The 24,483-nt window shown below is 44.7% G+C and overlaps 1 protein-coding gene and 1 long non-coding RNA gene across 20 annotated transcripts in view; one reads left to right on the top strand and one right to left on the bottom strand.

Annotated features, from left to right (window-relative positions):
- LOC119168049 (uncharacterized) overlaps nt 1-19,187 on the bottom strand; it is a 184,032-nt gene extending 164,845 nt beyond the window's left edge. For 14 of the 19 annotated variants that reach the window (XM_075866309.1, XM_075866321.1, XM_075866327.1 and 11 more), the window contains exons 1-3: nt 19,000-19,186; nt 11,420-11,491; nt 888-926 (exon numbers count right to left, since the gene is read on the bottom strand). In XM_075866309.1, coding sequence (XP_075722424.1) covers nt 888-926; nt 11,420-11,491; nt 19,000-19,092 — 204 coding nt within the window. In that variant the 5' untranslated portion in view covers nt 19,093-19,186. Of the gene's footprint in view, nt 1-887; nt 927-11,419; nt 11,492-18,999 lie in introns of all 19 variants that reach the window. The other 5 variants (XM_075866313.1, XM_075866325.1, XM_075866312.1 and 2 more) reach the window with 1 other exon arrangement.
- The window catches only part of LOC119168050 (uncharacterized), a 151,312-nt gene that overhangs the window by 104,255 nt on the left and 22,574 nt on the right, over nt 1-24,483 (top strand). The gene's annotated exons all lie outside the window — the stretch shown is intronic.

The raw sequence follows: 24,483 nt of genomic DNA, 5'->3' as shown, positions 1-24,483 counted from the left end.
GACCGCTTCGTGCATTTTTGTTGCTTTCTTTGCATCACTATGTGTGTTTCTTTTTTTCTACTGAGTCAGTATCTACACAAGTCTACTAACCTATCAAGATTACTGCAGATCACGCCTTAGTGGTGTGTACAGAGATTACTTCAAATTATGCTGCATGTACTGTTCGTTGATTGTGATGGTTTTATCGGAAGGGCATGCTCTTCATGCTAATCTTAACCATCATTTTCAGTAAAACAATCTGTTTATCTTTATGGATGTACGCGCGCTCGCCTTCCGCTTTCCTCAACTCGTGGAGACGAGCACTGAACGAGGAAGAAACAGAATCCGAAAAAGGCAAAGAGTGATGCAAGCCAGGAAATCATTTGCATCAACGAGCGTGTGTATCACAGCTTTTATGGCACTGCTTCGAAAAATTCCAACGGCTGCCTGCCTGGCATAAACTATGCGCAAATACAACCACACAATATACTTTGAGCTTCTGGGTTGGTTTCAGGTTTTTCTATCTGTAAAAGGCTTCTATCCTAGGTAACCAAAACGTTTGGTGCGCAGCCTTACGGTTTTTACGACGTTCCATAAAAAACGTTGCTCTCAAATCAAGCAATTCATTAAATTGATAAGCGCAACAGTATGGCATACTTTGTGACAGAAACTGATTGGTTATGTTGCAGTATTTGACTGCAAACTCGATATTGCTACAGCGCATGCTTTGTTGTTTAGGTGTTGTTTGTTACTGCCACGTTTTCATAAATATATCCAACATTCTTCATAGCATTCCCTACGACAGGTCTAGTGTTATGCTACGGTTTTGAAGCTTATTTTCATTAGCCATGTTGTGCTACGTTTCTACGACACTTATCAAAGAATACGCGAAGATTTGAAATACTTGCCCGAAGCGGACCAAAAGTGCGACGATAGGCTTCACGAAACTGGAAATAATACAGTACAACAACCAGGTGTCAAGCATAGGTGTAGTAAATATTTGCTTCTGTACGTTAAAATAACAGTTTACCAGTGTCTCGTGAATTGTGTATGAGATTTTCTGAGACCAGGAAAACATGGTATTCACTAGAGGTCATCAGAATAAGTACTGTTGGAGCAGACGTGTTAAGATAAATAAAGACATATTTCAGGACAGAAAATAAAAGGAGCAGTAATTGCTTTCTCAACACTGAAAACAGGTGGTTGTGATAAAGGGGGGGAGTATGAGTTCTTCTGGCAAAAAGGTAATTCCTACTTTCAAATTGTGAAAGTGTTCTCTAGTAATAATTGTGCTCCAAGTAAGTTCACCCAACTTCTTAAAAAAACGAAACACGAAAAAGCACAACTGCCAGTTCAATTTGAAACGTCCTGAGTTATTCAACCATTATTTCGTGAGTGCGCGGGGTTTCTTGCCACTATAGAAACCGTTGCACCCAAAACCTCTTTTGAAAGTAGAAAATAAATAATGCGTTTTTGTAACTTTCAATTGTTTTGTACACAATACCCGAAATTCCCAGTTTAACAATAACAAAGAAGAGTAAATATTTCACTACGAACAGCGCATAAAGCCAACTTTCATGAAAACACAACATTAAACTTACACTGCGCGTCGTAGTATCTTTAAATCTTGAGCGAGTGCTTAAAAAATTTGGAGCACACTGTCTACAGTCCAAAGAGTGTTCTGTCTGTTGAGGCGCGGTACACGCATCTTCATTTTTGCGTGAATGTGCAGATTGTGGAAGGTTACAGGGGAGACGTGTGTGTGTGGGAGCCATCTAACTAACTCGACTGCTACAACAAGACGTCCGAATCTTACGGAGGCGCGTCACCTCTCGCGTCGCTCTGCCACCACATGGTTCGTGAGAATGAGGATGGCAAGATTGCCGAGTGTATGAACGAAAGAGCGTCTTCTAACGACTGGTCCATTTTTAAAATTTATCCGTGAACTATGGTAGACCTTTCAGCTGGAGGTTCCTGCGAAGAAGAAATTGCAAGTTCCTGGTACCAATAATGAATTTTTACTGAAAAAATATGTGCTGGTTTTTCTAGCCTGAAGCAGGAAATCCGCTTTTGAAAATTGTCTCCAACCATTCTGAACTTCGGTAGAATGGCACTGCCACGTCTTGTATTGGTCGCGCAATGAGAAAATTGCGTGTTCATGCCGTTAGTACTGAGTTTCTAGAGCAAGTTCTTCGATTGAGCAAGGCCGGGTACCTCCTCACCGTGATGCGGGCCTCATGCGCACGGCTAAAAAAAGCTAAAGGAATGAAATCACCTTCTTACTCTAATTCAGAAGCAAATTTATTCAATTAAGGCAGCAGTAATTTCGTATGTTCAAAGTATTTGCCACATACTTAGAAAAATGTTCAAAATTGATTGATTGATTGATATGTGGGGTTTAACGTCCCAAAACCACCATATGATTATGAGAGACGCAGTAGTGGAGGGCTACGGAAATTTCGACCATTTGGGGTTCATTAACGTGCACCCAAATCTGAGCACACGGGACTACATTTCCGCCTCCATTGGAAATGCAGCCGCCGCAGCCGATATTGGAAAATGGTGAAAAACTACCGAGTACAAATGATGTTTTCAGCAGAAAAGAAAGTAGGAGGCGTGTGTTTTGGGCAAAAACATTTTATGTGTAAAAGAGAGCTAGGGACAATAAAAGACAATAACATTTTTCTGTTTGAAGATTGCACTAAAATGTGCTTTATAGCATTCGTAGCACATGTAACCATCGTGCCTTAGGGCAGGCAGGGTGATGCTGCAACGCAAAACTAAGAGGACACTTATCCAGTGCGATAGCTCACGCAAACACACATCTGGCTAGGCATTGTCAGGGACGTGGGTGCAAACCTCAGTCTATTAAAGCTGGCTTCTTGTTTTACCACCCGAATAAAAAAGCGAGGGCATTGCGAAAAGTCAGTTGATCGCAAAACTTGAAGAAATGTGCGTCGGCTACACTTTGGTTTTCATTACGAAAAAGTTCATTCCGTTGATACGACACAGTTTTGTTTTTTCTACTTTCTGCTGATAGTCTGTTGCTGCGAGCGCTCTAATGCCATTCATTATCACAATAAATGATAATCATATGCGACAACAATTTTTTTACGAAACCGCATATATGACGTTGGCTACTTAAGCAGATCATTTACAAAAATAAACCAGTATTTACATTGCGCTTGTTTAATATACGTTTCGATTCATTCTTCTTTGTGTCACGCAAATTGGCTAAAATCCCTATCGGAAAAATTGCCATGGTGGATACTGGAAAACATGGTGGGAGTAGTGGAAATAATAGTGGGCATGGTGGAAATAATAGTGGGCATGGTGGAAATTATGATGGCTATGGTGGGACGTAGTGGAAAATATGGTGGTTATGCTGGGACATACTGGGTGGTATGGTGTAGAGATGATGGGTAAAGTGGAAATGATGGCGGAAAGCAGAGGCTAGATAGTGGGCAATAATGGGACACTCTGCCCATCATTGCGATAATGCTGGGAAGCCCTAAGCATATGGTGGGTGGTGCTTATTATGGTGGGCTACATGGTGTACCAAGTTAAGAAACTCTTCCCACCATTGCGATAATGCTGGGAAGCACTAAGCAGATGATGGGTGCTGCTTGTTATGGTGGGCCACATGGTGCACCAAGCTGAGAAGCTCTGCCCACCATCGCGATAATGCTGGGAAGCAGTAAGCAGATGATGGGTGGGCTTATAATGGTGTGCAATTTATATAGTGTATAAAGCTGGGATCTGTACACTACATGTTCTACCACCATGATTTCCACCAAAGGTTAGGCCTACTGACCGAGCCTCTACAATTGTGTTATCCGTGCTTCCGGGTTTCAGAATACATGATTACGACGATTAAGTATGACAATACAGCGCAGCCATATGGCATCAATTAACCTAAATGAAGCATTTTTCATTGTGTATGGTGTCCGCTCAAGAAGCAACAAACATCGATGCGACGCGATTAAAGCCCTCCCAGAGAACGTAATTAAGTGTCTTCTCACCGACAGCCGCCGGTCACACTCGCCGGCACTTCTCTAGTTTTTGTACGAGAACTCAGACGTGGCAATTCGTGTGCTTGGTGAACCAATATATGATAGCGTAATGTTTCCGTCACACTGCATTCGTTTTGGCCAAGCCGTTATGTAGTTGTTGCTTTAGCGAAAGAGCTACAGCATTGCGCTGGCGCGACCGCCCTCTACATTGCGCGAAAAGCATCCCAATACTCAATCAAATAAATTAGGCGGGCGTATCTATGGAATGAGCCTAGAAGCGTCATAAAGCGTGAACAGATGTCGCCCTTTAGAACGAGTGCGAAACGGATATTAAACTTGGCAGACAACGCCGGTAAACTGTCGCTGCTCCCCAGTCCACTTGGTTTTTTTTTTTCTTGAAGTTGTGAATTGCAAACAAATAGCACTAGTGTCATTAACATAGTGACAATCGTTACAGGCCGCAGTTGCTTGTGTTTAATAAATGTGCAATATTTAGTAGCAGGTGTAGATCTTGTCTATGTTGTGTACACGACAAACATAACAAAGTTGAACCTCAAGTTCGTATGGCAACTAAGTATTTAACACGCACCCAACGTCATGTTGGTGTGGCGCAGTGGTTAGCGTCTTTGAATGGGAATCCGTAGGTTGCACGTTCGATCCTCTGTGGCGCCTTGTTTTTTGTTTTTTTTTTACGAGATGAGTGTTTTTTATACCGTTTTTATAGAATTCTTTTTTATTTTTTGTGGCAGCTCGTCACGGTGATTCTGACGTCATTTCGCGCTCAAGTGTTGCCGGCACTGCAGCACCCACCATACCCACCATGCGCCATGGTGGGCGTATCCCACCATTCACCCACTACATTAATCCACTATAATGGTGGGTGGTGGCTTCCACCATGCCCACCATTCGTTTTTTTTCCGATAGGGATATCAATTAATTTCATCCAGGCGAGCTATCAAGTTATGAATCTTTCGGCAAGTTGTTAGGACATAACTGGAAATGCGAACAGCGCCACGTAGTAGTACTTGTAGCGTAACTTCGGAACTATTAAAATGAACAGCAAAGGGTGCTTACTTTCAACTAGTGGTTTTATAACAATTGTTTTGTTTTAATACTATCGTTTTTTTTCAACAGTTGCGTTTTGAATGGGAATCCTTTCATTCAAAAAAGTGGCGTGTGCATAGGTACTTTGTTGGCAGCAGCCACATTCAAATTGTCTCTTCTTTGAAGGTATTTTGGTTGGTTGATGATATCGTAGTAATTTGTGATTGTTCAGATGCCGACTTTGACGTTGTCACCAGTATTCTAGCTTCGTTTAAAGATCATTTGCGTCCACTGAAACTTACACACAAGTTACCATATGACAATTCGATTTGGTTCTCATACCAAACATTGGGTTTTCGGAGCAATCATTTGTGCTGGCTGCTCACATCGAGAAGCGAAAATTTACTTTTACTTTTACACTCAGCTCATTTGAATTTGATCGAGATAGTTATCATTATTATTTGTCTCGTTATAAATCGTAGGAGGTAATGCCCACACTCGGCGAACTGCAGTTTCAAAGTTCGAGCGGCTCTTAGGCGCTGGTTACCCGAGCACCCCCATTTTCATTATTTCGGAACGATTTTGAAGTAACTCAAGTATCAAGGTGAGAAATGTCAACCTTAAAATGTGTCAGTCGTTAAGAGCTGTGTTACAGTCACTTTTACGCACAACATTTCGCGTAGGCTGTTAGAAACCTAAAAACGCATTGGCATCACTGTTGTCTTTATTACACCGGAAAAAGCTATGAAAGTTTCGGAAGCTGGAGAGTCATCCAGCTGCAAATTAAACATGGTACATGCTTTGTTCATTGTGCTATTGGTGTCATGTGTCTTCTTCCGCTACCACGCGGTAATAAATACTTAAGGCAAAACCGTGAAATGCTTGAATGACCATATAGGAGGGCGTAATATTAAGGTGCACGTAGTGGTGTAAGGGCACCATAAACTTCACTGCCAGCACTGCGACTGCGTTGCCCTCTTTAAGCGTTTCTAGGTAGTAGACAAGTGCACCTCGCAGGCCACGTGTGAGGTAACTCAGGCCCGCCACATAACTAACATTGTCGGTACCTGTGTATGATTTCCATCACTCCAGCTTTAGCGAAAGGAGGTGTAGCGCCCCCAGAATGTGACACTCGTCAAAGAAAAAGTGGGCACTGGGCCGCGCGGTGGGTGCAGCACGATAATTAAAAAAATATTTCGAAAACTGAACGCTGTCAGGGCTGGAACTTCTTCGTGTTAGCTCCGGCAATTAATGGTGACCCGATAAAGAACACTCAGCCCTGATCATCTCGCGTAGGTCTCGCCGGCTCTACCACCAATATTACCGGTCCTGACGCTCAAGAAGACGCCAGACATAGCGGTGCTGCAATTGCTGCAATTCACTATGTCAACCTGCCACCATTTTGACCCTACAGCCCCAGCACATGGTTTCTGCAGGTTGAGGCTCACTTCCGTCTACGGCATATCACCAGCCAAAAGACCAAGTACTGACATATGTTGTCCTGCTTACCTCCGGACGTAGCCGACCACTTAGCTGATATTTTAGCGTCGCCGCACCCACGCCATTCGTACGACACGTTGAAGGTAGCTATAATTTCCCGCAAGTCCGAGTCCAAACACAGCAGACTCTAACAGCTCATCACGGCTACCGAGCTCGGTGACCGTCGCCCCTTACAGCTCCTGCGACGCATGCGCCAGTTCTTGGCGGCCAATCCGCCCCTCAAGATAAGAAAATGTTACGTGAGTTGTTCCTCTAGCGCTTACCGCAGAGCATAGTCCAAGTCCTCGTAGCTGCAGGAGATGTCCCAGTAGACACCCTCGCTGAAATGGCGGACCAAGTGGCGGACTACTCGTGGGCACATAGCCTCCACGCCGTTACCACACCCCCACCGGCCACCACTGCAGACCCGCCACTCGCGAGCATCAAGAACCGTTTTGACGACAATGTCAGGCACCTCGATGACTTTGTACCTGCGCCTCGTCGACCGTCACCCAGGTTCCAAATACACAATCGCTCCCCGATGCCCCCCCCCGTTCTTCGGAACTTCAGACAACTGACGCGCCACGGGACGTCTCATCCTCAACCGTGTGCTAGTACCATCGTCGATTAGGTCCTTCTGCTCTCAAGTGCACTCGACAGTGCTCCTGGTCGGGGAAATGTGACGACCAGCCTTTAACGGCGGCAAGTAGTACTGGTCAAAAATCATCCCGCCTTTTCTATGTTTCTGATAACATCACTGGCACTTGCTTCTTAGTGGACACAGGAGCCCAAGTTAGCGTCATCCCGGCCACGTGTGTAGATGGCCATCGCCACGAACAGACCTCACCACTCCAAGTGATCAACAATTCCGCGATTCGCACATACGACCAATGCTTTATCACACTTGACTTGGACTAGGCCGTAAATTCCGCTGAATTTTTATTCTCCCTGTCGTCTCGCAAGCTGTTCTTGTAGCTGACTTCCTCAGTTTTCTTCAACCTTGCTGTGGACATGCATACTCATCGCCTTATTGATCTCAACATCCACCTATCCATCAACGGTGTACTCTGTACTTCCTCGCCAATGGGACGGTGAGCTCTCACACCTATTTTGCCGTATGCAAAAATACTCGCCTACTTTCCCACCATCATGAAGCCGCACGCCAGAGAGTCACCGGTGAAGCATTTCATCAGTCACAACATTGTGACGACTGGACCTCCCGCTTTTACACGACCCCGTCGACTATCTGGAGAACGCCTCGCCATCGCCCGCCGTGAATTTGGACACATGCTTGAACTCGGCATTGTGCGGGCTTCCTCCAGCAACTGGGCGTCGCCACTCTACATGGTGCTGAAGCAAGATCCTGGCGACTGGAGACCATGTGGGGATTACCGCACTCTCAATTCCCACACCTTACCCAACCGCTATCCTCTTCCTCACATACAGGATTTCACGTCGAATTTGGCTGGCTGCACAATCTTCTCCAAGATTGAGTTAGTGAAGGCTTACTATCAGATTTCTGTAGAACCCACCGATATTCTGAACACGGCCATCACCACCCCATTCGCTCTGTTTGAATATGTAAGGATGCCTTTTGGATTGCGCAACTCTGCTCAGACCTTTCAGCGCACTATCAACGAGGTCACGCGAGGTCTCGATTTCGTATTTGCCTACCATGATGACCTCTTTGTAGCAAGCTGATCCGGCCCTGAGCATGAAGCCCACCTGCGGACCCTGTTGCACTGCCTGGATGATTACGGCCTCGTAAATAATCCCAATAAGTGCCTCTTCGGCGTCGCTACGATAGAGTTCCCAAGCCACGTTGTCACTCCAAAGGGTATCCAAGCACCCGCCAGCAAATTGAAAGCTATTCCAAACTTTCCACCCCCGACTTCATCAAAGAGACTCTGAGAATTTCTGGGCCTACTAAACTTCCATCGCCACTTTCTCCCAAATTGTGCCACATTACTAAAACCTTTGACCGACCTATTGGCTAAAAAGAAAGACGTGGCCACGCCACTGGAGTCGACCGAGAACGTTCTGCCTTCGACACTGCCGAGAAGGCTCTGGCAGACGGCAGTGTGCTTATACATCCTGTCCCTGATGCCCCAATTTGTCTCATCACCGATGAATCAAGCGTGGCAGTTGGCACCGTTCTCGAGCAGCATGTATCTATTTGGCAGCCTCTTGTTTTTTTTTGCAAAAACTGAAGCCACTGGAGGCAAAATACTGTACATTTGCCCTAAAACTTCTCGCGGTATACCTCGCCATCAAACATTTTCGTCATTTATTGGAGGGCCGGGACTTTTACGTCGTTACAGACCACAAGCCCCTTACGTTTACCTTCCATCGCTATCACAGGAATTATACTGCACGAGAGGTCCATCATCTATGCTTTATTTCTGAGTTCACTGTAGATCTCGGACACGTACATAGGCAGGAAAATTCTGCTGCTGATGCACTATCCCGCATCAATGCCTTGTCGACTCAGCCACCACTAGACATGGTAGAGCTAGCAGTGGCCCAAAGCAACTATCCTAAGCTGCATCGTCTTCGTTCTTCATTCACGGCTCCATCGTTCACTGAGGACTCGCTTACATTTTCTACCTCAATAATAACGTGCGAAATGTCTACTTGTGTCCCTCGGCCCTTCGTGCCTTCAGCTTTTTGTCGTGCAATTCTTGATCAATTGCACAACATGAGACATCCTTGTATTTGTGCGACCCAGAAGCTACTCACAATTTGTTTCCATTGGCCAAGCATCAATGCTGATGTCCGACGCTGGGCGCGAACCTGCCTTGAGTGCCAGCGGGTTAAAGTTCACCATCATATTGTCACGGCAACATCCCCCTTGTGGCCTTCAGAGGCAAGATTTCCCACGCAGATCTCGAAATTGTCGGCCTTCTTCCGTAATTGCAAGAAGACCGCTTTCTACTGACGTGTGTGGATCGCTTCACCTGGTGGCCAGAAGCGTTCCCAATTTCAAATTTTACAGCACCAACAGTTACCAAGGCTTTCACAAATCGCTGGGTGTCGCACATTAGATGCCCCTCTGTCGTCACCACTAACTGTGGTCGTAAATTTCAATCGGCTCTTTTCAGCACACTTGCCAATATGCTGGGCATTCGACACATCCACACAACTGCCCACCATCTTTCCGCCTATGGCATGGTCGAACGGCTTCATCGACAACTGAAAGCTGCCCTCAGTGCTCATCAGCCAAAGGAACGCTGACTCTACCACCTCCGCTTCGTACCTCTGGGTATCCAATCAGCAAAGTGGATCTCGGCTGCTCATCAGCCGAACTAGTCTATGGCGTTTCCCTGCGTCTTCCAGGAAAATTGTTCGAGCCATCATCGCCACTTTCCACTCAAGATGCCTCCACGTACATTTGAGAGCTGCGCACCACGTTTCGAGACTTTGCTCCTGTGAATCCTGCCGACCGACACCCCCAGTATGTTTTTGTCAGCCAGGATCTGCATGACAGCAGTCACGTCTTCATTAAGCGTGACCAAATAGCGCCACCACTCACACAATCCTAAGATGGCCCAGACCGCGTACTCCATCGTACACCTAAGACGTTTACGCTGGACATCAATGGCTGTGAAGACGTCGTGACTCCTGATCGACTAAAACCTGCGCATATTGCTGCTCTCGCGGCCGCGGGGTTTCAATCTTCATTCTTGATGCCCCCACCCAAGCATGCCCACTGGGCGACTCCTCTGGTGACTCCTACGGCTCTCGCTATACGGGAGGGGGAGCCCTGTAGCGCCCCAGAATGTGACGCTCGTCAAAGGAGAAGTTGGCATTGGGCCTCACAGCGGGTGCAGCGCAATAATAAAAAGATCAGTTCGAAAACTGAACGCTGTCAGGGCTCGATCTTCTTTGTCTTAGCTCCGACAGAGGTTTCGTATCTCGATTATTTTTAAGATGTGTACTGGCTTCCAAGTGAATCAATAAGTGGCACGTGTTTGTTGGTATTGTATCGCAGAGGTTGTTAACTGCACCCTTCTACGTATGCGAATTTTTAACAAATATATGAAGACCACTATGCTAGAGAATAATTGTTAAATGTCAGCCCTCTTTCCTTTCTTTGTTTTTTCCTTCTGTAATTATGCTGCAACTACTACTAAATTGTGCTGTTCGTAGTTTCAGCTGGCTATCAGTTTCAACTAGACTGCTTAGACCATCTACGTTTTTAATGCAGTTTATTGAGCACAATTTTCCTTTGGAATATTTAGCAGCTGATGTTCGCGCGTTCGTGTCACCCCAATGAACACAACAAGAAAATTGCGGTATGAAATTCACATACTGACACTGTTGTCTTTTAGAAAAAAAATGTTGATGTCTGGACTATACCATGAGTGCTGCGTTAGGTTACACTATAGGTTGTGCTTTAAATTCCGAAATAGTCGACGTTCCTGGTAAGCATAGGATGTACATCAAGCTACAACACTTGTAAAAAAATGCCGACCTACCTATTGACATTTGACTGAAGACAATAGGAAACATATCTAGAATAGAAAATTACTTGCTGACTTCTGCACATCGAATGGATACACCAAGGTTGTGGAATGTGGCAATTTTAGGTTTTCACATAGTAATGTGCGAGGTTTTTAATTTAGCTAGTAGTTCACTTGCTTTATTGTGGAAAATTTGGAACTGATATTTGTTACCCTGCGAGGCTTTGAATAAAATAGTGCATTGATTGCTGCCTGGGACTTCCTTGTTTTCAATTTCATACCCTTTGACATTTATAGGCTTAACATTTAGCCAGGCAGAATAACAAGTTTTCGGCAAGTTTTATTATCTATATTCGGCAAGTAATCTGCACTAAGCAGATGTGACATCAAAATTTACTCAGGCAACAAATATAAAGGTTTCCATTGCAATAAAAGACTTGCCTCAGTATAAGCTCGACTGTATCTTCCATGAATCGCCGGACGCCCAACCGGACGCGTAGCCGGACGCCGATCCTGAAAATATAATCGCATAAACAATGAGAATGTAAAATACATAAATTTGTCTGCAGCGAACTATATCAATAAGTTATGAGGAGATGGATAGCACAGACAGGTGGACAGTCACTACTGCCGATCGCTGTATTATTTTAAAGCAAACTCAACACAATGTCGGGTTCCTTGAATCGGAAGTTTACTTTTGTGAATTTCGCAAGAAATTATCTCGAATGTAAAACAATAAAAAGAAAAAGACTTGACTTTTTGCTTCCTAAAAAGACACTTGTGAAAACATTTCGTGAGAAAAAAATGATGAAACCTCTTCTGGTATTAAACGTGTCCAGAATGGCCTTCTAAGCAAAACTTAGACCTATAGGCATGACCATTTTAGTTAAACATGTATATGTTGGATAACTACAATTTAAGGGCTATTTTTCAAGAAAACTTTTTGTTAAATATACAATTGTGGTGGCAATATCATTCTTTTGCCTCAGAAAGGGTACATGGCATTCAGAAAGGAGTCACCAAAGTTTGCATATGTTCGAATAATGTTCCTTTTTGACGCAAAGTATGTTCGGAAAGAACACTCCTTATAATCGGTGTTCTGCGGTGCAGTCACAGGATCACGTGCATTTGGGGTAATTTTCAAATGCTGTCCACTAAGCATAAAATCTCAACACTTCTTAGGAGCACTGCTCAGTAACTCTGTATTATTTTGGCTATGAAAGTTGAAAAACCACACTTCCTTTCGTCTTCGTATTTCATTTCCCTTTAAGTGAGTGTCAAAAAATTGTAACAGGTCTGGAGTTTAAAATATTGCATAAAAGCTACCATAGATGGCTAAGTTACACACTCCAAATCTTAGAAGGGCTTGATGCTGAAGTGAACAATGAAACATTGTTACCCTTGGTTGTGCTAGTGTACTCTGAGTGAATTATATACAACCTGACAGATTAATATGTGGCTTTTAACGTCCCAAAACCACCATATAATTATGAAACACGCCATAGCGCAGGGCTGCGGCATTTTCGACCACCTTAGGTTCTTTAACATGCACTAAAACTTAAGCACACGGGCCTATAGCATTTTCGTCTTCATCAAAAAAAATTGCCCGCAGCTTCCCTCGGGGGAACACTGAGGAGGATGCGGACCATATAATTGGTTAACGGGGTGTTAAAGTGCGACTTACTTGGGTCGATGGCTAAATTGGTTAACGTGGTTGTGAAATGGGGTGTTAAATTGCGACTTACTTGGGTCGATGGCTAAATTGGTTAACGTGGTTGTAGGAGGGGGTGTTAAATGAGTGAACACGTACACACGTATGCGAAAGGGCGGCGCTGGTCGAAGGGACGTCGATCATTGTGTTTGTGGATTCGTTGGAATTCATTTCACCGCGACCTTGGACGTCGACGCGCCGTACAAACCAACCGACGAGCGGCAACTGAGCGAGCGAGCGCCGACCTTGAGTATATATACAGCACGACGGCGCATGCACTGTCAGCTGTTGAATGTTCTCGAAGCGCGACGCCACATGCGCGTCCACTGGAGAATCAGGAGAATTGTAGATGTCGAACGCGGTGTGTAGAGGAAGAAGGGTGCACAGATGGTGGAGGAGTGAAGCGCGCGCGGTGTGTGAGGAGGAAGGGATGCACAGATGGTGGAAGAGTGGGCGACGGCGCGACGGCGCATGCGCGCGCGTCAGCTGTCAAATGTTCGAGAAGCGGTGCGGACGGCGCGGACGGCGCGGACGGCGCACTACAAGGCGCGAGTATAAGATGCTCCGCATCTAAATTGCAGCCGCCGCAGCCGGAGTTTAATCCTTCCACTTGCGGCTCAGCAGCTGAGCACCTTAGCCACTAGATCACCAAGGCGGGCCATGATGTGTAAGTGTGACGAGGGGTGCCTGAGATTCTACGTCTCTTATTTCTCAGTTGTGATATCCACATCGCTTCCGTCAAACTGTTTAGCATGGGAATAGAAAAAGCTAACAGTGAATACTAGAGGACTTAAGACGGTCAATCAGGAGTCAATCTTAACCGAAGCATCTGTGAAAAAATCTAAACCACTCTCACAACCTACAAATTGAAATATACTTGAATTTCAAGGGCACGTAACAAATACAAACACAGAGTTTTCAATTATGACTCATCACGACTTCTCTAATTCCCAAATATCAGTCCATTAAGTGAACATTGGATATACACGTATCAAATCCTTCAATATTCTCAGTTTGAGTAGTGGAGCGCTTGCGATTTATAGCCACAATAGGTGTTTTGCAACATGCGACGTCTTCTTTTTCTCGCTACGTGCACTTCACGTTTTGTTCAAGATCCTTGCCGGTCATAGCCTCGCGAGTGTCACGTTCTTCATTTTTATAGAAATGAAGGTCAATGAAGTAGTTCTACTAATTATCTCGTTATATTGTAAGCCGTGCATGCAAGCATCACTCCCATGTTGCTTCACTTTGAAAAGAAAACTAACCCTTATGAATACCGATGTTGTAGGTAAAAAAAGAAGGCTCCTAAAACAACCGAAATGGAAGAGTGCTGAGGCTATTACGATTTTTTTAATAGTGGTCCCAAAGATTTGTGGCACTACAGCGTTTTGCATATGCATGATTTGTGTCAGGCAGGAGCGAAGAGGTTTTAAATAGGGCCTGAAGCGCTTTACACACTCCCCCTATTCTAGAATAAATCAAGTGAATACTTCCAGGGTCTTTTTCTTTGTTAGGCAAATAATTATTGAGAAATGAGCTATAATAACGGTTGAGTGAGAAAATTGGTTATTAGAAGTATAATGTTAATGTGAAGATATAAGGGTGGAGAAAAGTTAACTTGCCACTGGAAAGATCCAGACATTTGACCATAGAATAACGCATGCGATGCATACTACGACCTATTTTAGGTCTACCATAATGTAGAGCCAAGGTAGGAGTGAATGTTACATGGCAACACAAGGGTGAGTTTGAGTTTTCCCGTCATTCCCTTTGTGTCACTATTGCTTGCCTGTAGCACTGCTGAACGTTTAAAATCAAGGAAAGACACAAAAGCACGGCTAACAAATACAGTTAAAGTAAATGCAGGGTATAAGGTACACCGTGGAATGTGTGCTGGGTACACCGTGAAATGTGCGCGGAAAGGACAACTGCAACTACTCGTGCTAACAGGGGTGGGAAGTTGAGCGATGAGCTGTAGGGGGGGGGGGGTCGCACGTGTGAGTGTAGAGCAAGGCGACAGAAGCCAATTGCGCTGAGAAGTCGAGCATCGGTGCTTCGGCTTTAGCGTTCACGTCAGATTAATTTGATAAAGAAATTAAAACAATGAATGGCAATGTTTAACTCCACTAAAGTCTGATAAATGATGGGGTGTGTCGCCAAGTTTTTTATTACATTGCATTCTATGGGCGACGCTTCTGATCAGCTCCATTGTGGATTGGTTGGAATCACGTAATAGTTGGCGATCTCTGGTAACAATGACGCACTTGTGTTGGCTTCACACTCAAAGACATAATTCCCTCCCTGTATGGCAGATTCTCATTGCAGCTTTTGGCTTTTTTATGCATCAAGTCTAATCGTTCTATCTTGTATAAGAGCAAAAGCAGTACTAGGGTACCTTCGTCACTGATATTTGAACGTTAATTATTTTTTGTTGCTTACAAACGGGAGTTTCTTCTTACTCTTGATTCCTCGACGCGTAAGCAAGCGAACCAAGCCCAGCTTCGTTAATTTTGCTTCTTCATTCTCTTCTGACAAGAGAGAAGTGAAGCTTTTATCATACAAAATTATTTGGACTGCGTGACACAAAACGCTTCAGAAGTGTCATGAGGTGGTGTAGCACATGGTCGCCATGCATTTGCGTCAGTGCTCAGTGCTATTGTAGTAGTTAACAGCTCGCCGCCCAGCCCTGCAATGTTGGAAAATGCGAAATAATTTAGAGATAACCTTTTCACAGTAGATTTTGAAGAAATGCAGTGGTAACCACCACATGCAGTTTTACAAGTACCCGTCAAGTAATTCCTGGCTTTCCTGGGTGTTTCATACTCTGCGCTTGAATAGCATATCGCTCCTATAGCAAGTGATGCATGTACTTGATCTACACGGTGGTGTTACTAAGAATGAATTTTTGGAGTTTTCTATCATCCTCATTTTCCCTTTAAAGCATAGAAATTCTCTGTAGCTCAATGAGATTTATCACTTTCAAATAAATATTCAAAGACGCGTTGTAATTTACGGGGTAAAAGGAATATAGCTAGCAATTTAAACTTTCAATACGCTAAACCAGTACAGATATTTGTTTCTTGTTGATTTGTCTTTACTAAAACCCAAAAACCACAAAAATAATGCATTGTGAGTGCCCAATAAGTATACAATAAAATACGTCATATACTGGGTGATTGACTTGAATGTAAACATTCGACAGAAGTCTGGCTGGCTGGGCATGGAAGTGGGAGATGACTAAGACTCCAACAAAAGTTTTGAAGAAACCCGATGTTTTGAAACCGACTTGGTTGCTTCTTCAGGGGTGACCGCGGGACTATGTAGCAGTGGCATCTTCAGAGAACTCGCGGGGCGAATAATGAACTTACCCTCTCTCTCTCGTTTTGCCGTGGAGTGCAGTCCATGTGTATACACTGGGGGAAGGCTTCCCACAAAGCGTTTTATGTTATGGGCTGTCCTCTGTATGTGCCACGCCTCGAGCAATAACCTTCTCCTCCAGTTCGGCTCGCTTTCGAAGATAGCCGTTGCTTCAAAATTTATCCGGTGATTTCGAAGCAACATCTATCCTTCAAAGCGAGCCGAACTGGAGGATCAGACGTTGGATCGCCGGATAAATTTCGAAGCAACGGCCATCCTTGAAATCAAGCCAAACTGGTGAAGAAGATTATTACACGTGTCGTGGCACATACAGAGGACATCCTTTAACATCAACCGCTCTCTTTGAACCATTCCCTCAGCGTATACACATCTGCGCTCCAGGGGAAAATGATTGATAATTATTTGATATGTGAGGTTTAACGTCCCAAAACCACCATATGATTATGAGAGACGCCGTAGTGGAGGGCTCCGGAAATTTTGACCACCTGGGGTTCTTTAACTTGCACCCAAATCTGAGCACACGGGCCTACAACGTTTCCGCCTCCATCGGAAACACAGCCGCCGCAGCCGTGATTTGATCCCGTGACCTGTGGGTCAGCAGCCGAGTACCTTAGTCACTAGACCACCGCGGCGGGGCCCAGGGGAAAATGAGAGAGAAAGAAAGGGGGGTCATTATCTGCTCCATGAGTGCTTTGAAGGCGCCGCTAATACGTAGTCTCGCAGTCATCCCTGAGGAAAGAACCAAGTCGGTTTCAAAACGTAGGGTTTCTTCAAAACTTTTGGTTGCAGTCTAATCCATCTCCCAGTCATGTACTATGTATAGATACCAGATTTAAGTAGTAAAATCAAATTTATGAGTTAACCTAAAATTTTTTTCGTTACCATGTTAGATTGTGCAATTGTTGTCAGAGTAGCAAGTAGTAACAACGAATAAGTTACATCACACAAAAGGTCTAAAGCAGTCGTTTTAATCGTAATACACAGATTTTCATGGCACATCAGTGCTGGTTGTCCAACTGTTCAACGCTTTGAACGTACATCATAAAAGATTGCCGAATTAATAATCGCAGTACCAAAGTTATCTTCACCAGATTGTGTGGAGTAACGTACAATTTAGTGCAGTCTACCTTCACTTTAGGAAAAAAATTCTGAAGCATTGACTATATTTTGTCATATAAAAATAAATAGTATGGAGAACTTTGAATTTAAAAAGCAATGATATAACAAAAGTGTATATAGTTGAGTGAAAACAAATATAATAACAATGAGGTTCGCTATTTGAGCAAATATTTATGAACAATGAACTTTATTTTAGAAATAAAAATACCACTTCGCCCTACAATATAAACGCCTTTGAAACTTTACAAACTTTTCTAAGGCGTCTGCAAACCTCCCGTCGCTGTGGCCTATAGACAAAGCTTCAAACGAAAGCAAATTTTGTACACTCAGATCCAGTCTAACGAGTCGGCAAACGGTTCCTCAAGTATTTTTCTGCATAGCAGAATAACTGTTGCTGGCAATTAGGTAGTATTCTGTTGTCTCATGTACTCCGCAAAAAAAAAGAGTGCGGGATACTGCCATGGAAGCTCTGTGTAAATAAAAATTTAGATGTGTAACCCAACAACGTAGTCTAGTCGTTACAACTTCCAGTTTTCTTGCTCTACATATTTTGGTGTTAGAACAGTATCTGAGATGCTGAAGTTTTATTGTGGGCAATACGAATGGCGCAGGAACGTTTTCTAATGTATTTTTATAATTATATTATCACCTACAATGAATTTGGATGCCGGCAATACATGAGTAACCCAGTCATTGAGAGATGACTTGGCTAGCACATCCACCATTTCATTAAAAAAATGTCTTTATAACCTGAAATTGAGACCCATGTAATGAACTTTGCATCTGTAGGATTTAAGATTATTATTAGGCTCGGTACGTGGATTTTATTTCCTGAGAGGAAAAAAACGGACCGACAACAAATTTGTCAGAATTACTGTAGACGTTGTTGAACCTGGCATATCATGGAATTCTAGATTGATCACTAATACTTTTGGTGCAAAGGTGGGTGCAAAGTTTAAAGGCGAATGGCGAACAACCAATCTAGAGCGAGCGAGAAAATACAAGTCCCACTTCTTTTGCCAATTTGGAAAACCTCTTTCGCAATGACTGTCATTACTAGCATGCATGCCAGGTGTTCACTGCAAATGAAGTTTAAAAATCGGAAGCATCGTCATTTTATAGCTCCCCCATGCCCCATTGACATTGTGCAACAATTAACTCAAATTAATTACGTGCTATCTCGCTATTGGAAACACAATACATATTAGCATCGCGATATTTGCAGCTTTCTCGACTATAATGAATAAAAGATATGTGAAACTGTCACTAGACCTGCAGCTCTGGTTTGCAGCTGCGTTTAGAGGTATGACAGCCACAGAGCCTTGTCGTGTTAATTTAGGACGCAAAAATTCTTCATTCGTGCGGGCGACGTGTTAGTGCTATGAAAGACCGTTTTTGAAAAATGTTGTTAAGCTTTTTATAAAGTACACAATAAAAATATGAAAGCGACCGGTAAAATACCTAGTGCATAAAACATCAGCAAATATTCGGTTTCACCAAGCGACGTATTTCTCGACTTCTGCGAACTTGCCTTCAATTTGGCCGAGTCTCGAAGAAGACGATCACGAAAAAACCACTGCTTAAGTTTTCGCGAATGTATTGAGGATACATTATACACCTCTTCCGATTGTGAGTCATCTCTGCCACAATTAGCAGCGAAAAATTTGTGTCTTTTTTTATAGGACATCAACGCAAAAAGTTACCATTAGAATATTTGACTTCCATACACAAAGTAGAGAAATTGTTTTCAACCGTGCATTCTCAATGTGACTTTCTTAAGTCATCATTGATTTAATAGTGCATGCATACTTACTTTTCTCCTCTTAGGGCTGATTGAGTCTTCCACAAATAATGTCAAAAATATTACCACGAAGTAGAATAGATAACAGCCAAACTTCATGTTCATATTGGAACCGATAATTCAGCTTAAAGAGACACATATACAGTCGCCTCATGAGACATGCTCAGTCTAAATAGAAAGTTGCACTGAGGAATTTATTCGAAACATCTTCAGCAGCTTGATAGGGCATCCAAGGAAGGCGACTGATGAGTTTCATTATGACGGATAGTTTCTTTCTTGTTTTGTTTTGCTTTAAGCGAATGTCTGGCTGAAAATAGCCTGCATATCTCAAACGTAATCATTATTTTGTACGTCAACCTATCACTCACTCTATGTAGACTCTAATAGCTTGTAAGTAAAATTTGTAAGTTGTTCACCGACTCGGCATAGGCTAAGCCGCATAATTATTTCTGCTGATAAGCGAGTTTTTTTCACAAGCATTTTGCACGTATTTTTAACGCAAACTGCCTTATGTATATTCTCTTCCGTGGTCGGTCGCAATTGTGATTGTAAAAAAAATAAATTTCGCAGGTGCTTTCTTCACTTGGTCGCTGCTGACAACTCACTCGGGTAGCTGAATGTTTTACGCTTACATAACCATATTATTTGTATAAAGTATTAAAAATATGTTAAACGCACCTTTTGACATCTTTCGCGGATGGCCTGTAAACGCCGCAAATGTGTTGCCCCGGCTCCCGAGAGCGTGATAAAACATAGAATGATGCTGGCGGGTATCGTACCTGTCACCTTCGAATAACGCATCTTATTGATTGAAAAAATGATATGTGGGGTTTAACGTCTCAAAACCACCACACGATTATGAAAGATGCCGTAGTGGAGGCCGGAAATTTTGACCACCTCGGGTTCGTCAGGGTGCACCCAAATCTGAGCACACATGCGTACAGCATTTTCGCTTACATCTAAAGCGTAGCCGCCGCAGTCGGGATTCAATCCCGCCAGGTTCGGGTCAGCAGCCGAGTACCTTAGCCACTAGACCACCACGGCGTGGCGGCCTTCTACTTATAGAATAATGGATCAGCTTCGCCGTCAAGACAGCGTCACCGGCAGCCACTACGGTTAGTGCGAAAAGCCCGAATTTCACCTGTTGACGTCAGGTAACACGTGATATTATTAGAAACTGGGAGCTAAACAACTGGTACGAGAGTTGTGTTCAGGCAGACTTCACGCCTTGAGGTTTTATGCGAAGGATTAGTGGGTAGAGAGGGGTATAATGTACGGGAGTGTTAATGAGAGCATTGCGTTGTGCAGAGCTTCATGGTGGAACTTCCACATTCTTAGGCCTTTGTTGGTTCAGGAGATTGAAAGAATTGGCTTATTTTAGCTACACTAAAGCGAATGGAGTGGTTGTAGAATGCCAGGCGACTCAGCGAGAAACCGCCGGTAGTAGTTGGTAAGCTCGAAGAATTCAAGAACATTTTTCGTATATGGCAATAGTCAGAATCATAGCATATCTTCAATTCAGGTGGCCGGTGCAGATAACTCGCGAAGATCCTCACATTGACCAAAAAGTCTAGTGCTCAAAATCTGAACTCGCTCTTCACTGCATTGCCAAATAGTTCTTATCTGCTGAATTGCATGAAGACCTCACTTTTGTGAAGTTTTGCATTTTTCTAAGGTGCTAATATTGAGGATGTCGTCGCTGATTGTCAGGCAGCTTGCCAAACGATGAAAATCTGGTGAGCACCACATTGCAAATTTTTTCAGGTGCGCCGAAGATCAAATGACATACACAAATATCCAAAGGGGCTGAAACGTGCTATGATCGCGATCTCTACTAGGTTTGAAGGTTCGACATTTACATGATGGTAGGACTTCTCGAAGTTCATTTTGCGTAATGTGATGCTTGGGTGCAGCGATCAATGGAGCCCTGTCTTTGCGGTATCTCATTGCCGTCCTGCGCCGTCACTTCTTAGAGATTGTGGTAGTCCACACATGCTTCCCAGTCACCTGAGTTTAGGGAACATATGTAGTGGTGATGCCCAGGCAAGATATCAGGGTTTATTCGAATGCGAATACGTCTGCTGGAATTCTTAGCGTGCAACCTTTTAATGGTCAGGAACGAAACAACCAGCGCGCGTAGGCACCAGCGTTAGCACTTTCGCATCGTTATGAGTGACATTTGGCGTATGCCATGATCGAGAGGGAGACCATGATAGAGATCAGAAAATTATTCCAGACGCCAGACCATAGAGGGGAGACTTTGGCATGACCTCGCAAGAAACGCAAGTAAATTTGACTTTTCACTTCGAATTGGGAGGTGGTTCTCCCAATCAATGCGATGGCAGCCTCAGAGATCGACCAAAAATTTAAATTGCCAAGAAATTGTGCCTATTGACCCGTGTCTACATGTGAACGAAAACGACGTTGGGGACATTTAGCGAACACTAGATAGTGGGCCTCGGGCTTGACTCAAAAACGAAGAGGACAATCTTACGCCTCAGCTGTTCAGAACATGCTGCTTTCGCTGTCTCAAGGCGTACCTGGGCTTTGTTCGCGTTGTACCGCGACACTGGTGGAGGTGCTGGATCTCAACCCTGCCTGATGCTCCGCACTCCCGCTGGGAGCCGTTCATCCAGTCCAAACGAATTGTCACCAATTGCAACTCCTGTGTATCGTTTCAATCAATGGCAGCGAGGCCTCGCACAAAAGCTCACTCTCTCGCCAGAACATCCCAGGCACCGCTCACTTCGACCAATGGCCAACATAAATCCCCAACAGTTGCCCCAAGGCAGCTTTCCGATGCACCCATCTCGGGTTACCATATATCAACCACTCGTTCCTGATCGCTTTAAAGGTGGCGCCCATGAAGAAACTGACGACTGGCTTGACCACTACGAGCGTGTTGCCAAGATAAATCAGTGGCCGGAACAGGAAAAGCTTTCGCGAGCCTATTTTATACCTTGAGGATGGTGCACGTACTTGGTATGAGAATAGAGATGCCAATCTATCAACTTGGCCCGACTTCTTACAGCAGTTCGTCGATACCTTCGCCAATGTCGATCGACACGACCGTGCACAGCCGTTATTGAAGCTACGGGTTCAAAAGCCTAATGAAACCATTGCAATATTTGCCGAAGACATGACTCGTTTCTCTTGTCGAGCAAACCCGCACATGATGGAAAATTCCAACTTGAGTTACCTCATGCGCGGTGTCAAGGAACAGCTTTTCACCGGGCTACTGCGCAACCCTCCAAGTACCGTGGTTGACTTTATTAAGGAAGCTACGGCTATCGAGTGGACCCTTCATCAAATCTGCAGGCAATATGACCGCATGTCGAGCAATGTCCAAAATAATACTATTGCTATGACGTCTGAGAGTCAGAGCACTTTGCGAGACATGATTAGGAAGATAGTTCGCGAAGAACTGCAGAAGTTCCGGACTCCGGTTGCTGAAACGCCCATTGTTTGGGTCGTTTGGGAAGTTGTGCGCGACGAAATCCACCAAGCGTTGTTACGGCTGGTCTTGATCCTGGGAAGCGTCCCATGAGCTACGCGGACTCTCTCCGACGTCCACCACCTGCTACGCAGACGCCATACCGTCAGGCACCAATGGCCCTTTGGTCACCGCTGCAAGAGCAGATACTACAGCAACCACTCATGCCACAGCCATACAACCAGCCATCCACAGCCATGCCATTGGCATTGACGCCAGGGGAGACGCTCAGACGTCCACCTACACGAAGAACAGATGCATGGCGCACAGTCGACAGGCGTCTACCTTGCTTTCACTGCGGAGGTGCAGGCCATATCGCCCGTCATTGCTGGCATCGAGGTGATTCCTACCGTCCTGTCCGACCTTGTTTTGACGGTCGACGTGCCAACGACGATTACACTCCACGCCGCGATGACACCTCCTTCTACAGAGCCCGTTTTGAGGACGGCCGTACCACTGCAGAGGAAGCAATGCTTACCAACCCGTCTGGTCTGGGACACCAATCCCGCTCTCTGTCTCTCACGCGTTCTGCTCTGTCGCACCGCCGCACCTATGCGGACCTTAATAAAACAAGGTCACCTAGCCCGTGCCGGGGAAACTGAGGGCGGCAACCTCCAGCGGCAAGGTTGCAGGCCATGAGGATGGCGAAAAAAGCCCCCATTGCTTGACGTCGTACAGCTGATAAACCGTGAAAGCGATGAAATTGTGACTGCCGACTTAAGTATTAATCTTGACGACCAGCAAGTGACAGCTTTAGTCGACACCGGTGCCGACTTCTTTAATAACAGTCAGGACGTCACCGACAGCCTCATAAAAGTAAAGACGCCGTGGACGGGCGCTCATATAAGAACGGCAGGGGGCCAGTTATTGATGCCCTCTGGAAGATGTACAGCAAGAATTGACATCAGAGGTTCTCCTTTCACTGCATCATTCATCGTTATCGCCGCATGCTCCAGAGATGTAATCCTTGGCATGGATTTTTTACGAGAATATGGCGCGGTCATTGACATCCCAAAGAGATTGATTACATTCTGCAGCAGTGCGGGCTTACCCGATTTTCTAGAGGCGCGAGCAAAGTAAGTGCTCCTTACTGATGATGACGTGGTCCTCCCTCCTAGGTCATGCACGCTTGCTTCTGTGGCCGCCACTGTCCAGTTTCGTGCCGAAGAAATTGCAGTCTAAACAAGCTCGCTTCTCTTCACCTATGGTATTTCTGTCACACGAGGTATCGTAAGAGTTGCTACTGGACGCACGGACCTACTGTTGACCTATTTTAGCGCTGAGCACCGGTACCTCCCAAAAGGCTCGGCCGTCGCTTACTTCGACGATGTCATAGATACCGAAGACTGCTGGGCGGTAGTCGACGAGGCGCTAAATCTTGATTCAGTGCCTGTTCTAGGCCTTAGTCTTACTTTGCCGGAAGACGAGTGATGCAGACTCTTTGAGCTCTTGGCCAAATACCAAGATTGCTTTTCGACAACATTAAGAGTTGGTCGCACGCCTCTAACCGAGCATCGGATAATTACTGAGGAAATGCGAGACCTATTCATCTGGACCCTTATCACGTGGCTCCAAAAGAACGCGAAGCGATGCAACAGAAGGTAGAGAGAATGCTTGAAGATGACGTAATTCAGCCTTTACATAGCCCCTGGGCGTCGCCTGAGGTCCACGTTAAGAAAAATGACGGAAGCCTGCGTTTCTCTGTGGATTACCGGAACGTAAATCAGGTGAACAAGAAAGACGTATATCCACTACCTCGTATAGATGACTCTCTCGACAGACTTCGACATGCTCGGTACTTCTCTTCAATGGACTTGCGCAGTGGATATTGGCAAGTCGAGGTGGACCCGAGAGACCGCGAGAATACCGCTTTTGTGACACCAGATGGGTTATATGAATTTAAGGTCTTGCCCTTCGGTTTGTGTTCAGCGCCTGCTACCTTTCAAAGACTCATGAATACCATGCTTTCCGGGTTGAAGCGGAAAACCTTCTTAGTATATCTG

Source organism: Rhipicephalus microplus, chromosome 6 (genome assembly GCF_043290135.1).
Source record: "Rhipicephalus microplus isolate Deutch F79 chromosome 6, USDA_Rmic, whole genome shotgun sequence".
In the NCBI taxonomy this organism is placed as follows: domain Eukaryota; kingdom Metazoa; phylum Arthropoda; class Arachnida; order Ixodida; family Ixodidae; genus Rhipicephalus; species Rhipicephalus microplus.
The sequence above is the reverse complement of the archived record's forward strand: the minus strand, read 5'-3'. Positions and strand labels throughout refer to the sequence as shown.